We start from the raw sequence: 15,428 nt of genomic DNA, 5'->3' as shown, positions 1-15,428 counted from the left end.
TTTTCTGAATGAATGACCCTTGAGTGATTTCCAGGGATATCCATGGGGTCAGGCGTAAGCTCTGTTTCACAGGGACGCAGAATTGAACTCTACTATTCATAACTTTTGGTTCTATGTATTTGCAGCATGAGCTAATGTTTATGATGGGGCCTTTAAAAGAGACCCTTACCTCTGAGAAAAGATAGCATTCAAGATTAAACTGAATGTAATTCAGTTAAGGAGGAAAAAAATGAAACTTCTTGTACTTTTTCTAATATAAGATATTTCTTCTTTCTCTACCAGGAGCAGTATGCTGTTTCGCATTTTATCACAACCATTTACTTTTAATTTTGGTTCTTGATTCCCTTTCTTTGATTTTTTATGTCCATTACCTTATAAATTTGCTTTTTAATTTTTCCATCTAAGAGCTATTAGACCTGCAACAATCATGATCATTACTCTCACAATTTCAAATTATTGATGATTTTTATTTGCTCTTACATAGAGTCAACTTTGCAATACAATTCATGCTCAAATATTTTTAAGTGTAGTAATTTTTGACAACAGTTTTTATCAGGTAAAATGGCGTGGAATTTTAAGATTCTCTTTTCTAAAAGAACTTGAATGCCAAACAACTGTGAAATGTATGTTTTCTTTTTCTAGGATTTACTTACAAGACATAAATTGCTCAGTGCAGAATTTTTGGAACAACATTATGATAGAGTAAGTATGTGAAATTCTGTTTTAAAATAGCACACTGTAAGTTTTGTTACCAGAAATGAAAGCTTTTAATTAGATTTTGTACCAGAAGATTTGTTTTGGAAATATGTTTTTAATTGGTGCTGTAATCATTTCTCTATGAAAACCAAGGTAGAAAGCGTTACTTGGTCAGAAGCAGAATTTTCTTTCTGATGACACACTCCCCTTTGCATCTTTTCTTGCTTTAGAAGAGGAAAATAAAGCACTTTGCTGCTGAATGATAATACACAGTTAAAATAAAGAGAAAATTACTATGTGGCTTCTTTTCTTCCCCATACTTCCCATCCATTGCTCACATCCCAGCTGCTTACAAATAGAGAGACAGGGACTCCGCAGCAGTGGGTGAGCAGAGCCCTAGCCTAGAGGACACAGCAGGTGGATGAGCAGTGTCCCTACTCTGCTGCTGGTGCCTGTGGCCAAGGCCGAGGCCCTTAACTCTGGAGACTCAGGAGTCAGTCCTTATTTGTAAAGTAGGACATTGGTTAGTTCAGCCATAAGGCCCCCTCCGGCTGGAGTTGATGTTAGACTTCCTGGTGATAGAACCCGCAGAGGTTTGTGAGCAGGTCTGGGCACTCTGATGACCTGGTTGCCCCTGATCATTATGACAGCAGGTCACTCCTCTCCCACGTGTGTCACCTCTGCTCCCCATGACGCCCATGAGCACTTCCGTGTGCCACACTAGTTTAATTTCAACACTGTCCAAAACCGTATAGGTGCTCCTGGAGAAGTTACCATGATTACAATCCATTTAAAATCTCTATCTCTCCTCTAAAGTGTGGCTTAGTTTTTCATTCTTCCACTAGTTATTTGAATTTTTAAAATCCTAAGTTTTGTTAATACTTCATTATTCAGTGTTCAACTAGCTTTTCGGGGGGGTGGGAGAGCGGTTTGGCTATGTCACAGCTTGTGGGATCCTAGTTCCCCAACCAGGGATTGAATCTGTGTGCCCTTGACAGTGAAAGTGTGGAGTCCCGGCCACTGGACCACCAGGAAATTCCCTGTGCTGTTCAGCTAAATTAGAAGATTCTTGGAGGCAGAGCTTATGCGCTCTAGTTCTTCTGTGTTCCTTTTCCCGTCTTTTCCTCCCACTAGCAGTAACATCCTAACACAGTGCAGAGTCCGTAGTAATTCCCTCGGAAATAGCCTCATCGATGGCTTAAGCATCAGTGGTCATTTATTATTTTTGGCCGTATTCACTGAGATGTAGGAGTGTTTTTTTCCATGTGTTTGCTTGTTTTTAGTCGGAAGCACATTTTGTCAGCGCCTTTTGCAGTAGTTAGAAGTGTGGGCTTCAGCACCACACTGTGTGGAGTTTGGCTTCAAGTTTCAGCTTCACCATGTGCTTCCCTGACCCTCTGTGTACCTTTAAGATCCTCAGCTCTAAGAGAAGGCGCATAGCAGCACCTTCTTATTACTACTAGGTTGCTGTGAGGATTAGGTAAGAATGTGTGTGTCAAGTGCAAGGCACAGTGCCTGGACCACAGTAAACATTTAATAAGCGTTAGCAAATTGTTTTTATTAAAATATGATCTCAAAGGTTTTTATAATTGAGCATACAAGTGTCTTAATTTAAAACCTACCAACGGTATTTCCAAGAAATTTACTATAGGCAATGATGTCACTTTTTAATTTTGCAATAAAATATTTTCCTATGTGTTATTAATGGGTGACATTGGTTATCAGGATTTTAGAAAATATATGTGCAGCAGCTAACTGAAATATATATATTAAAATATATATATATATATATATATATATATACGTATGTATGTATACAGTGCAGCCAGATCTGGGAAAAGAGAAGAAAAGGGGAGATATGAGCAATTTAAATTAAGCCAAACGTGGAGTCATTAAAAACACATGTTCTAAAGTCTGTACACTTTGCTTCTGAGCTTTCTAATAATCAAAACATAGAGGGAAACAAAACCATTAAAAGATCACAGTGTCTATGAAGCTTGTTCAAAAGAAACAGCCTTTTCTAGCACTGGAGCCTGAAGCAAATTTCTCCCATTGGCGCTTTTGGATAGGAGTTGAGTTGCAGCTTCATGGAGTTGACGCCATCCCCAAGGGTGACTCTGCAGTGAAGAAAATGCTGAACTGAAGTGTGGCTCAGGGACCGCAAATCTCTGAGGAGCCCAAACAATGCCAGCCCTTTGTCCTAGTCCTTTACTGCTGACCGGGGCAGTTCTTCTTGAGAATAATCTCCTGCAACCAAGCTTTCCCTAAAAATTATGCAGCAGAAAATCTTAACTTGCATGTTCTGTCAAGAACTTGAGGTGTTCCTGTGTTACTGATCAAAGATGGATCCGACTGTTTCGATCATGGCTTGATGATCGTTTGAGGAGAAGGAAGGGGTAACAGTACCTCTGGAGACAGAAGTCTGACTCCTTTGCACACTACATAGAGGGCGATCCCGCCTCTGCCTCGAGATAAAAGAATGGATGCTGGGCGGTTCTGGGTTAGCGCTAAAACCTCTTCTGTAACGGGCCAGCCAGAGAGCAAATATTTGCAGCTTCATGGCCATGCATTCTTGGTCAACTTTCCTGTCAGTTCTCCCGCAGAGGCAACCATAAACAGTTCATAAACGAATTTATTTGCAATACAGAAATGAGCATGGCTGTATTCCAGTAAAACTTGTATAAAAACAGACAGTGGGTTGGATGTAGCCCCTGCTCTAAACCACAGATGAATGGCTGATGAAGACCCATCATAAAGCAAAGGCAGAAGTAGTCTGAGTGTGGACAGAATACACAGCGGGCATCCTCAGCCACCCACCGCAGGCAGGGACAAGTCTCAGTAATGCACTGACACCCAGCAGCGTCACACTAGTACTGCAACATTTTGCAACTTTAGAAGCCTGACCATAGTTCAGACAACAGAAAGCTAACTGGCCCATTGCTCTGAATTTTGGGAAGGGGGGCCCTGCCCCTGTGTGTCCCTCCTTTCTGTTCCCCGCCTCCCTGCTGTCCTTGCTTCTGCTCCTCACCCTTGCAGGGACGCGGCTCTTGTCAGTGATCCCCAGTTTGTAAATCCAGTGGGTCCTCATCAGCTCTTCAGTCTGTATCATTTTGCGTTTTCCAGGTCTTCAGTCTTGTTGTGTTCTTCTGTTTTCATCCCCAAGAGTATCTCTTCTCCCCATTTCGAAACAAAGTCTCTCTCATTATTAAAGTTGAGCTCGAGTCCTACCTTTTGTGGGACATCTACCTACCCAACAGTGCTGAATTTCTCTCTCTTCTATTTTAATTATTTTTTTGCTTTGAAAAAACAGATAACTTTTCTCTTTGTGGTTGTGCTTTGGACTAGTTGAGTTGTAAAAAATATATATATATGAATTTTCTAATTCAACACCAAGAAATGAGAACAGTGAGAAAACAGTGGGGTGGGGAGGTGGGGAAGGGATTTAAGTTGTGTGCATTTGAAGTTTGGGTGACAGAAGCGATATGCGCTCTGTGCACACTTCTCTGGAGCTGCGAGGGGCCAGCCCAGGAGCTGTTTTCATGGCAGTAGCCAGCGGCTGTCACTCGAGGAGGAGTGTGAGATGGACGGGAGGAGCAGAGCTTGGCCTCTGTGCCATTAGAAGTGTGTGCTCAAGCTTTTCAACGTTATCTGCTGCTCTTAAGAAAAACCTCTGATGTGTGTTTTCTTGTCTTTTAGTTCTTCAGTGAATATGAGAAGTTACTTCATTCAGAAAATTATGTGACAAAAAGACAGTCACTCAAGGTATGACAGATCATCTGAGTCGTTCATTTCTCTCCACCCCGTGTTTGAAACGTGTATGGGTCCAGACCTTTGCAGGAAACATGCACGTGTCCCTGGTCAAGATTTTTGTGGAAAGGAGCAGGGCTCAGCAGAGGTTCACCCAGGGCACCCACCCCAGCTCACCTCCTTCTGTGTTAGAGAATATGCAGAATTTTGAAGAGGATCTAATCTCCAAGTGATGAAGGTCTTTAGGTTTTGGAGCCTTATTTTTAAAACTTAGAATCGTTATCACTGAGTTGAAGGCACCACAGGTGTTGTGCTCCCGGGATTCTGCCCAGAGGGTCCCAGACTTGCTGTGTGAGGGGAGGGGTGGCTGCCAGCAGTAACATGGGGAACCACACGGCTTTGGCTGCTTTGTGTCAAAATAGGATGTGGACAGTTCGACTTGAAACTTAAATAAAGACTTAAAACTCCAGAACAGGGGTTGGCAAGCAACAGCCCATGAGCCACATCCAGCCCACTGCCTATTTTTGTAAATAAAATTCTGTTGGAACACAGATGCACTTGTTCACTTATGTATTGTCTGTGGCTGTTTTGGCTACAACAGCAAATTTGAGTGGTTGCCTCAGACACTTTATGGGTAGTGAAGACTTTAGTATTTCCTGTCTTGCTCTTTACGATCGTTTGTTAACCCCTACTCTAGAAAATTCTTACTGCAGTTAATAAATGTATACCCATGTATACCCTTCCTTCTGTGAGGAAGTGGTCCTGACAGGAATAACAGATGGAATCACAAAGGCTTTATGGGCGGAAATTTGCAGTTCCTTTGTGGTTTTTCCCAGGTCCACTTTAAATTCTACTCTGCGCAGAGGGCTTCCCCTCAGAGATGTCTGAATTCATTTTAATCAAGACACTCCATTCCGCCTGCTGCTGCTCCCATGGGGATATCAGTCTTTGACACCTTGTCTTTCTGTGGAAATTGACTAAAGGACATTAGGAACATTGCCGAAAGATTCCTTTCCCCTGACTAGCTTGTTCCTTCGTTTTCCTTAAGGCCATAAGAAATGTGTCACTGCTACAGTGTTCCGTCCCGTGGAGCCTGGCCTCCAGGCATCCTTTGGTCCAGTGTCGGGGATCCTTAACCTGTTCTCCGTTGGCAGGTGTGCTGGCTGGGCCATTGCCAGTGGTTGTGATAGCTGATAGGGACAGTCTGTTCATTTTCAGGGTGGATGTAGTCCACCTGGCAGCTGTTTAAGGCATTATCTCCCTGTGTGTCTGTGTAACCTAGTGTGGGCTCCCTGAGAGCCTCACGGAGAAGCAGCCCTCTGCCAGGAACCTCTTTATATCCAAGGGCCTCTTCCCCCCGTTGGATGCACTCAGTATTTTCTGAGGCCAAGGAGGCTAGAGAGGTTTGCCTTGGATACTAGTTTCCAGGACTGATACCTCCTGGGGCGGGTGGCGGGGGGTGGGGGGGTTGCGGTTTTTAATTGGCAAATCAGAAGACTTGGACCAAATGCTGAATTCTTGGGCTGCTTAGATAGGAGAAAGGCTTTCAAGACCTTCTAACACTTCAGAATTACCAACATGAAAGGAAGATTAAGACTGCTACTTGTGAGATCTTAGCAGTGGATATGAAGCCAGTCTTTCATGCCTGCAGTTTCTCCTGAACACATGGAGAAATTTTGAGGACCAGTGGTACTCTAAACATGTATTGTAATTTGTACTCCCTTTTTCTGCAGCCACACTGGCATTTATTTAAATTTGTGTTTAAATTTGAATTTATTTATTTAAATTTATTTATTTTTAATGATAATTAAATTTATTTATTTAAATTTGAATTCCCTGTACCAGATTTCAGGGGGCTTTTTGGCCACGCTGTGTGGCTTATGGAATCTTAGTACCCCGACCAACAACTGAACCCTGGCCCTCAGCAGTGAGAGTGTGGAGTCCTAACCACTGGACTGCCAGGGTTTTATTTTTAGTAAAACTGGCCTGACATTTTTGAATTTTTACATCCAAAGACATTTTAAAATTACTGGTTACCCTCCCCTAGATCATCAAGCTGAAATGAACCATTTTCAGTATCTCTGGTTTGTGTGACAGAAAATGAACACTGAGTAAATCTGTACACACTTCATGCTAACTTCTGCGCCTCTGAAAGAGTAAATACTGGGCTTCTTACTTTGAAAGTTGTAGATTTTGTGATTTGGATTGGTGTGAAACCTGTCTGAGCTTTTGAATTCTTCCTCTAAATTCTTTATAAATCCTAAACAGATTTGTTTTTCTGCACATCAGGTTATTTTTTATTTACTAGGATATTTATCTAGAGATCAGTTATCTGGAAACTTTCAGGTACGTAGAACATAGCCAGGAACCCAGAAAAGAATTAACCAAAGCAAGTAAACCATGGCAAAGTAGCTCTGTCCATGTGTTTTCCTTCCCTTGGACCTCATTCCATGTCTCTTACTAGACTCAGGTCCACTGTGCTTTGCATGTATTCATGCTGTTGTTTCGCACCGCACTGTCCTAAGATACAGGTACCATCATCCACTCCCTTGTACAGATGATGAAACTGAAGCACAGCGAAGTTAAATAGTATGCTCAAGGATATAGAGCTCACAAGGAACAAAATGTCAGGATTTGAACCCAGGCAGGCTGGTGCCAGGAGCCATGCTGGACACCACTCTGTCGTGCCTCTGGGCCCCTTTCCCCCATGCAGGTCATACCACCTGCACACGACTCCTTGACTGGAAGTTGGCACAGTGACAGCATGAAGAGGTGACCACTAGTTTCAGAAAAATAAATCTAGAACAAGCAGGTTTGATTTTAAAATTAAGAGCTGATGTGGTATGATCAACTCCATAGAACTCAGTAAGCCCAGACTTAACTGAAAGTACAGTTTTTGTTTTTTGTTTTTAGCTTAATTAACGTCATTAGTGATATTGTGGTGTCACTAAGAGAAGCTTAGAGTATCTTCAGGATACCTTGCATAAGAAGGACCAGAAAAGTACTTGTTTTTATAAAGCTTTTTGAATCAGATAAGATAAAATGATGTTTGGCGTGTATAGGGGTAAGTATATGGAAAGCTGTGTACATGAAACCCTTTGTGTCCCGTAAAGTTCAGATACATAAAATTATTTTTAAATTTAGCTAAGGTTTATAGTTATCCAGTAACTTATCTTCTGACCACTTTCTTTGGTGGTTTCTTTTTACTGAGATAACACAAATGCATATTTAAAGAATAGGTTCTGATAAGTCTCAGATTCTGAGCCAGATGACTTGAATTTGGTCGTCTTCAGGGAGTAGTGTCACACCCACTCTAGGTTTAAACCCCAGAAGAAAAAGGAGGTGTCCAAGTAGCAAACAGAAAGTGCTCATTAGTTTTCAGGTCCTAATTCAGTTCATCCATCTTTTGAGTGCCTATTAATATTCCATGCTTAATAATATGATTATTTAATGAACTGTTTTTAAAATTTTGGTTTTACTTCAAATGTTAAATGATAATGGTGGAATAAAAGGATGAATTGTTTGCCTTCTCAGCTTCTCGGTGAACTGCTACTAGACAGACACAACTTCACGATTATGACAAAATACATCAGTAAACCTGAGAACCTCAAATTAATGATGAACCTTCTACGAGACAAAAGCCGTAACATCCAGTTTGAGGCCTTCCACGTTTTTAAGGTAGAGTACTAAAACCATAAACACTAGTTGTGCATCCCATTTTATTTGCAAGTTACTTGTTTATTAGCTTCATTTTGGTAATCTGAGTGACACAGTTCCATTCAATCCGTTTTCACAGTTGTGTGGTACAACATTTAAACAAAAATGGACCCAGAAACAGGGCATTTGTATTTGGGAATAAGAAAAGTTGATTTGTAGAGGAGTGTCACTTAATCTTTGGCATCAGTTCAGTTCAGTCACTCAGTTGTGTCTGACTCTTTGCGACCCCATGGACTGCAGCACACCAGGCTTCCCCTGTCCATCACCAACTCCCAGAGTTTACTCAAACTCATGTCCATCGAGTCAGTGATGCCATCCAGCCATCTCATCTTCTGTTGTCCCCTTCTCCTCCTGCCTTCAGTCTTTCCCAGCATCAGGGTCTTTTCCAATGAGTCAGTTCTTCGCATCAGGTGGTCTTTGGCATGGAATATTACTAATCCCAAAGTAAAGGGTAATGCATTTCTTAATGCTTTCCATGGAGATTTTTATTCTTAAAATCCATTCTGACCTCCTGTGCCCAGAACTAACTACTGCCCATTTTATTCTAAAATCAAAGTCTGTATTTAATACAAACTGCAGAGTTTCAGAGCATGAGTGAACACGTCAGTCCTTTTTGTGCTTAAACGTGCACTTCTTCCCTCCTTTTTTAATTGTAAAAATAAGGTTCCAAAGCAGACACCCCCGAATGAGTAATCCTGGCTTCAGCCCGTGCCCAGGGGAGCAGTAGGTGTGGCCACACGTGCTCTGCTGTCTGTAGCATCTCCATGTCGCGCCCTGTCCTGTAGTTGACATTGATCTCTCCCTGTGCAGGTGTTTGTAGCCAACCCCAACAAGACGCAGCCCATCCTCGACATCCTCCTCAAGAACCAAGCCAAGCTCATAGAGTTCCTCAGCAAGTTCCAGAATGACAGGACCGAGGATGAGCAGTTCAATGACGAGAAGACGTATTTAGTCAAACAGATCAGGGATTTGAAGAGACCAGCTCAGCAAGAAGCCTGATTTCCAATAAACATCGAAAATACTAAATCCAAGTTCAGCGTCTGCTGTTAGCTGTTCAGCATCAGGCACTGTTATTGATTCATGAGGAACATTACTGCTAATCTGCTGTTAAGTGAACGGTTTTCATTTTACCTTTTTTGATTTTTTTGTTTGTTTTTTTTAGTCCAAGTTGGAGAACGTAGCTGCTGCTTTCTTGCACACTAGAGCACACGTGGACTTTTTCTTGATCTTTGTGTCATTTCAGAATTTAAAGACTCCGTTTGCTGTAGAAGTTCTGAACATGGCTAGGTTCCTGAAGGCAAATGCATAGATGATAGTGTGTGTTAGGGGAAGAGGGCATTGATCTGATCAGAGTAAACCTGCCTGTTTGCGTTTATCTTTGTTAAAGATCTGAGCGCGGATTCTGGGTAAGATTGTATGCCTTCACTCATGGAAGATCGTGCGGAGCTTTATTTGAAATCCTAGGGGAACTGTATCCGAGATGGGAGCTCCTTGAGTGGATAAAGTTGACACACGAATAAATTGATACTGAAACTTAGCAACTTCTCAAAAGTGTGAAGCTTCATAAGGTCATAAGGAAAATGTATATATGCTTTTCACAGCTTTCTAGAATTTTTTGACATTTGATTTTCTTGAGACTTGTAAACCTGGATACGTTGAAGGGTATTTGTTAATTTTACTTTTTGAAGGTATTTTAAAACAGTAGAGCTAGCAACGACACCTCGCATTTCATTTCAACAGTGCTTACAGGTTTCTTTTGTATATAATTCTTAGAATGCTCATTTCTTTTAAATGATTTAATTTGTACAGCAGAGGAATGTTATTGTATTAGTATGTAACTATTACCTAATATTGAGTTTTTGCAAAAAATGAATGCTCATATGTAATTGAAATACTTCAGATCACCTGAAAATGCTGATTTAACATTTAAGTATCACAGCATTAAAAGAAAACGAAGTAAACCAGTCCTTTGTATTCAGTTATCTAATGGGGTGCCATCAATAGACTACAATACAGACCTGGAACTCAGCTACACTTTTTCCTGCATAATATTGGCCTTATTCATTTAAAATGAGTCAAGAGTTCTCCATATCTACGAATGATACCGATTATGCTAAATTAATGCTGATTCTTTGTGTGTGGGGAGACCTCTTTAGAGCACCTTTTCTTTCTTAGAGGAAGTAATCCAGTACAATAGTTGCGAAACTGAATAATTAAAACTTTGGCTTCTCTTAGGAAAAGAAGAGTTCCTAGTCATAGGTGTCCTACGGGGAAATTTTTTTTTTTTTATCGTCCTGTTCCTTAATGCTGCAAATTATCAGTATTTATAAAGTAACTGATTTTGCACCACTTTTTTTGTTACTGTGACCACGGCAGAACAACGTCTCCTAGAATATATCTATGTAAAGTTATTAGAATGGTATCTGTTCATCTTAGTGACATGAAGATCACAACTAACAACTTACAAATCAGAGTTTGCCGGTTCGAATTCAGCATGGCTGTAGCTGATTAAGAAATTTATGTAATTATTCTTTGCTAGCCTCTCTTACTAATTGAATTACTTATCAGCCAGTAAAATGAGACTCCCAGTTGATGTTTCAGCAGGCTTTAAAATCTCCTTCCAGGAGCACCATTTCGGAAAAGAGCCCCAGAAAAGACAGATGTATTTTATTCTGTTTAATTGAAATGGTGGTCTACCTTTATAATTGGTTTTCCTGAGCCTGTCTTTACCAAAATCTGTGTAAAATAATCCTTGTTTTTTCTTTTGGAACTAAATCAATCCAAACCCCTTGAAATGAAACTATCCAAGACATTTAGGAAGGCAGAGTTGGCTGTGATGCATCATTCTGATTCGCGTGGTCCAGTGCTGGGTGTCTGGATTCAGGGTGCAAGCATTCATTACACCACATGGAAGAAAGGTTTCCTTGCCAAGCTGGTTCTTAGAACAGCAGCTTCCACTTTGGTGATGCTGTTATAGCGTTAGAGCCTTTGTGTGGAAGACAGCATGGGGCGCAGCGTGTCAAAGAAAACCCGGATGTGACTCTCGCATTAGAATCTGGGGATAGTTAAGACTTTCGGTTTTTTGTTGTTTTTAAACAAAAATGTGAAAACACTCAAAGTTAAAAAATAGCATTTGAAATTCTGATCATTTAATATATTCATGTTGCCCAAACTATTATACTGGAAGTGGTTTCTTTTTGTGTTATAAAGGTTTAATTTTACATAAGTCAGTTACTCAATGTGATTTTTAACCCTTAAAAAAAAAGGTGGAGATGTATACAATGTTAACAATGCCTTGGAAGCATTTCCTCTCTCTTGAGGAAAAGTAAATTTCTTATCAGAATATCTGGCTGGCCCTGTAATTTAAATTAAAATAAAATTTTGGAGAAACAACATTGTCGGCTGTTTACATGATGTCTTTAGATAATTGCGTTTGTATCACTGTTAACAACCCAGTCAGGAGATAACACTGGCACGAACGGTGTTACAAACTGCAGCTGGGAACAGTTAATACACAAGCCTCTAAGTCTTTTTTGCCCCATTTGAGGTTCTATTTCTGGTGTCCAAAATGTGGTTTTCACTTGGGTCATATATAGCTCACTGGCCCTTCCTGTCACAGTTAAGTATTAAGCCTTTTACTCGCCTTGCTTCTCAGACCGTAGATCCTCTCTCTAGTTATCAATACACTAAGATAAAACTGAGCACTCGGCAGGACTACTTAGAAGTAACCAGAGTGAAATCACAAAGAAGCTGCAAGCACTCTGGAAGCACAGGGTTCAGCGGCCCCCTCAGGAGGTCAGTCCTCCGGGCCACCTGCTGCCACATGGCGCCCAGCCCCGCCCTCGAGGTTTCCATAATCCTCGTCAGCAGATGGGGTCTCCAGTCTCCCACACACACTCTTCCCAAAAATGCCTCTCTGAATTCTGAATAATGACGTTCTGCTCATTACAATCTCTTGTAGGAGGTAGTTGAGCCCCACAGGTCTGTCTTGCTTCTCCAGAGATGATGTTGGGACCAGGCGACGCTGCCCGTCCTACGGAGGATGAGCAGGAAGCCGCAGCAGGCGCATCCACACAGAGGCCTGGACTCGGGCCCTCTCCCGCAGCCCCCAACCGCACGCCCACAGCTGAAGTCACCAGGCTGCCTTCCTCGTGTGAGGATCGAGCAAACTGGCTGCAAAGGCTCACACAGTGCTCGCTGATTTTTGGAAGCCGGAGCCATCAGAGGCGTGAGTCACCACCCTGCACACCTCTCAGAGGCCCCAAGGCCAGCACCGGCCACTCCTGTGTCCTCCCCACAGTTCCCGTGACCCTGCCACAGCCTCCACGTTCTCCTGGAGCTGAGCCTCAGATAGGCTACCCTGGAGCCACCTGCGTGTGCCCCTTTGCCTCCTGATGAGCAGCGACATCACTCTTCAGCGGGTGTCCTGGGCTTGAGTCCCAGTAAAAGCTATGGTTTTCCCAGAAGTCATGTACACATGTGAGAGTTATACCATAAAGAAGGCTGAGCACTAAAGAATTGATGCTTTTGAACTGTGGTGCTGGAGAAGACTCTTGAGAGTCCCTTGCACTGCAAGGAGATCAAACCAGTCAATCCTAAAGGAGATCAGTCCTGAATGTTCATTGATGCTGAAGCTCCAGTACTTTGGCCACCTGATGTGAAGAGCAGACTCATTGGAAAAGACCTTGATGTTTGAAAAGATTGAAGGCAGGAGGAAAAGTGGATGACAGAGGATGAAATGGTTGGATAGTATCACCAACTCAGTGAATATAAATTGAGCAAACTCCAGGAGATAGCAAGGGACAGAGAACCCTGGCATGCTGCACTCCACAGGGTCACAGAGTTTGACACAACTTAGCAACAGAACAACAACAAAAAAGAAAAAAGACTGGCATTTGAACCCTGGTCCCAAGTTGCGCTGCCGAGGAAACCCCACCTAAGATATCTCGCTGTGTTCCTTCTAACCCGGGGACAGGAGCTGCCAGGCGCAGGGCCTCCCTCAAAGGAGGCCTGGGACAAGCAGAGCAGCACTGCCCGCTCTCTGGAGCTCCCTTCGTGATTTCCTGTCCCACACAGAGAGACCATGGCCAGCACAGTGAGGCCGATCAGGACCAGAGCTGCTGCTGCCGCCTGAGAAGACAGCTGGACAGGGCACGCAAACAGCTCCAAATTGTTCTTCACGGCCATCACAGCTCCTAGCAAAAGTGGAAAACTCAAAATTCTCCCTCATGCTCTCCTGCTCTCTTCCAAAAAATTTTTTCTTGAAAAGTATAGTATTAATATTACCTTACAAAATGACTGCATACGTGGGAATTGGGGCTGAGTTAGGAAGTGTCCAGGTCCCAATTAGAATTGGGATGGGGCTTAGTGGGGAAGGGGCTAGGGTAGAGTCAACTGTGCTCACAGTTGCTGGCAGCCTGAAGGGTGCTCTCACCTATCCGGCTTCCAGCTTTTCTTGCACTTGGCACTTTAAAGGTCCACCAGGTGGCAGTAGAGCTCTTTGTTTTCAGCAGCTTTTCTCAGGTGGTGCTAGTGGTAAAGAACCCACCTGCCAGTGCAGGAGACATGAGAGACACGGGTTCAATTCCTGTGTCGGGAAGTTTCCCTGGAGGAAGATGTGGCAACTCAAGTATTCTTGCCCGGAGAATCCCCATGGAGAGAAGAGCCTGGTCAGCTACAATCCATAGGGTCTCAAAGAGTCGGACATGACTGAAGTCACTTAGCACACACAAGCCTAGGGAATGGGGCATCCAGAGAGCAAATCCAGCCTCACAAATGTGCAGGGACCCAGAGACCCTGAGGCAGTTGTGAGCCAGGTGGTCCCAGGCTTCCTGAGTGCTGTTTTGAGCAAAAAGGATGAGGTAGCCAAGAGAGGGTATTAAAGAGGGTGAAACATTGTGATAAAAATGCAAAGTGTAGTAAAGATAGTAAACTGTGAAAGAATTTACCTAGTGGGTATATGGTTGTGTTTTTTAAGAAACTTTCTTTTTAGAAGCATTTTTACAGAAAAAAAGCATAGATAGCACAGAGTTTCATTATATCCCACATCTGGTTTCTCCTATTATTAACAAATTAGTATGGGACATCTGTCACAATTAATGAACAGATACGTATGTGTTGTTATTAACTAAAGTCCGTAGGTGGCTCAGTGAGTAAAGAATCCACCTGCCAATGCAAGAGATGCAAGATAGATCCCTGGGTTGGGAAGAGACCCTGGAGGAGGGCGTGGCAACCCACTCCAGTATTCTTGCCTGGGAAATCCCATGGACAGAGGAGCCTAGCTGGCTACATTCCATAGCGTCACAAAGAGTTGGACACGACTGAAGCAACTGAACACACACATCAAGCAGATAGCCTTCATTTTCCCCTAATGTCCTTTTTTCTATGCCAGAATCCCATCCAGGATCCAACATAACATTTAATCATCAAGTCTCCAGAGGCTTTTCTTGGCTGTGAGGTGTCTCAGACTTTGTTTTTGACAGTTTTGAGGAGTACTGGTCAGGCGTTTCATAGACTCTCCCATAGGTGGCATTTGTCTGATGTTTTCCTCATGATTCGAATGAGATTGTGGGTTCAGGGGAGGAAGACCACACAAGTAAAATGCCATTCTCATCCCATCAAGAACACGCACTATCACCAGGACCTATTCCTGCTGATAAAGGTGAAAAAGGAGAGTGAAAAAGCTGACTTAAAATTCAACATTCAAAAAACTAAGATCATGGCATTCGGTCCCATCACTGTGTGGCAAATGGATTGGGAAACAACAGAAACAGTGAAAAACTTTCTTTTCTTGGGCTCCAAAATCACTACAGATGGTTACTACCGCTGTGCAATTAAAAGCCACTTGCTCCCTGGAAAAAACGCTATGACAAACATAGTGTATGAAAAAGCAGAGACATTACTTTGCTGATAAAGGTCTATATAGTCAAAACTATGGTTTTTCCAGTAGTCAGGCATGGATGTGAGAGTTGGACCCTAAAGAAAGCTGAGCACCAAAGAATCGATGCTTTCAAACTGTGGTGTTGGGGAAGACTCTTGAGAGTCCCTTGGACTGCAAGAAGATCAAACCAGTCAATCCTAAAGGAAATCAGTCCTGAATATTGATTGGAAGAACTGATGCTGAAGCTGAAACTCCAATACTTTGGCCACTTGATGCAAAGAGCCAATTCACTGGAAAAGACCCTGATGATGGGAAAGATAGAAGGCAGGAGGAGAAGGGACAGCAGAGGACGAGATGATTAGATGGCATCACCAACTCAATGGATGTG

At 42.6% G+C, this 15,428-nt stretch overlaps 1 protein-coding gene across 3 annotated transcripts in view; it reads left to right on the top strand.

The window, feature by feature from the left end:
* CAB39 (calcium binding protein 39) overlaps window positions 1–11,555 on the top strand; it is a 101,154-nt gene extending 89,599 nt beyond the window's left edge. For all 3 annotated transcript variants that reach the window (XM_055398848.2, XM_055398849.2, XM_088844930.1), the window contains 4 exons: window positions 643–702; window positions 4,393–4,458; window positions 7,978–8,121; window positions 8,971–11,555. In XM_055398848.2, coding sequence (XP_055254823.1) covers window positions 643–702; window positions 4,393–4,458; window positions 7,978–8,121; window positions 8,971–9,159 — 459 coding nt within the window. In that variant the 3' untranslated portion in view covers window positions 9,160–11,555. The remainder of the gene's footprint in view (window positions 1–642; window positions 703–4,392; window positions 4,459–7,977; window positions 8,122–8,970) is intronic.
* Window positions 11,556–15,428: the final 3,873 nt, after the last annotated feature.

The sequence above is a fragment of the Moschus berezovskii genome, chromosome 2, assembly GCF_049115385.1.
Source record: "Moschus berezovskii isolate FMDL1 chromosome 2, NW_MosBer_1.0, whole genome shotgun sequence".
Classification (NCBI taxonomy): domain Eukaryota; kingdom Metazoa; phylum Chordata; class Mammalia; order Artiodactyla; family Moschidae; genus Moschus; species Moschus berezovskii.
The sequence above is the reverse complement of the archived record's forward strand: the minus strand, read 5'-3'. Positions and strand labels throughout refer to the sequence as shown.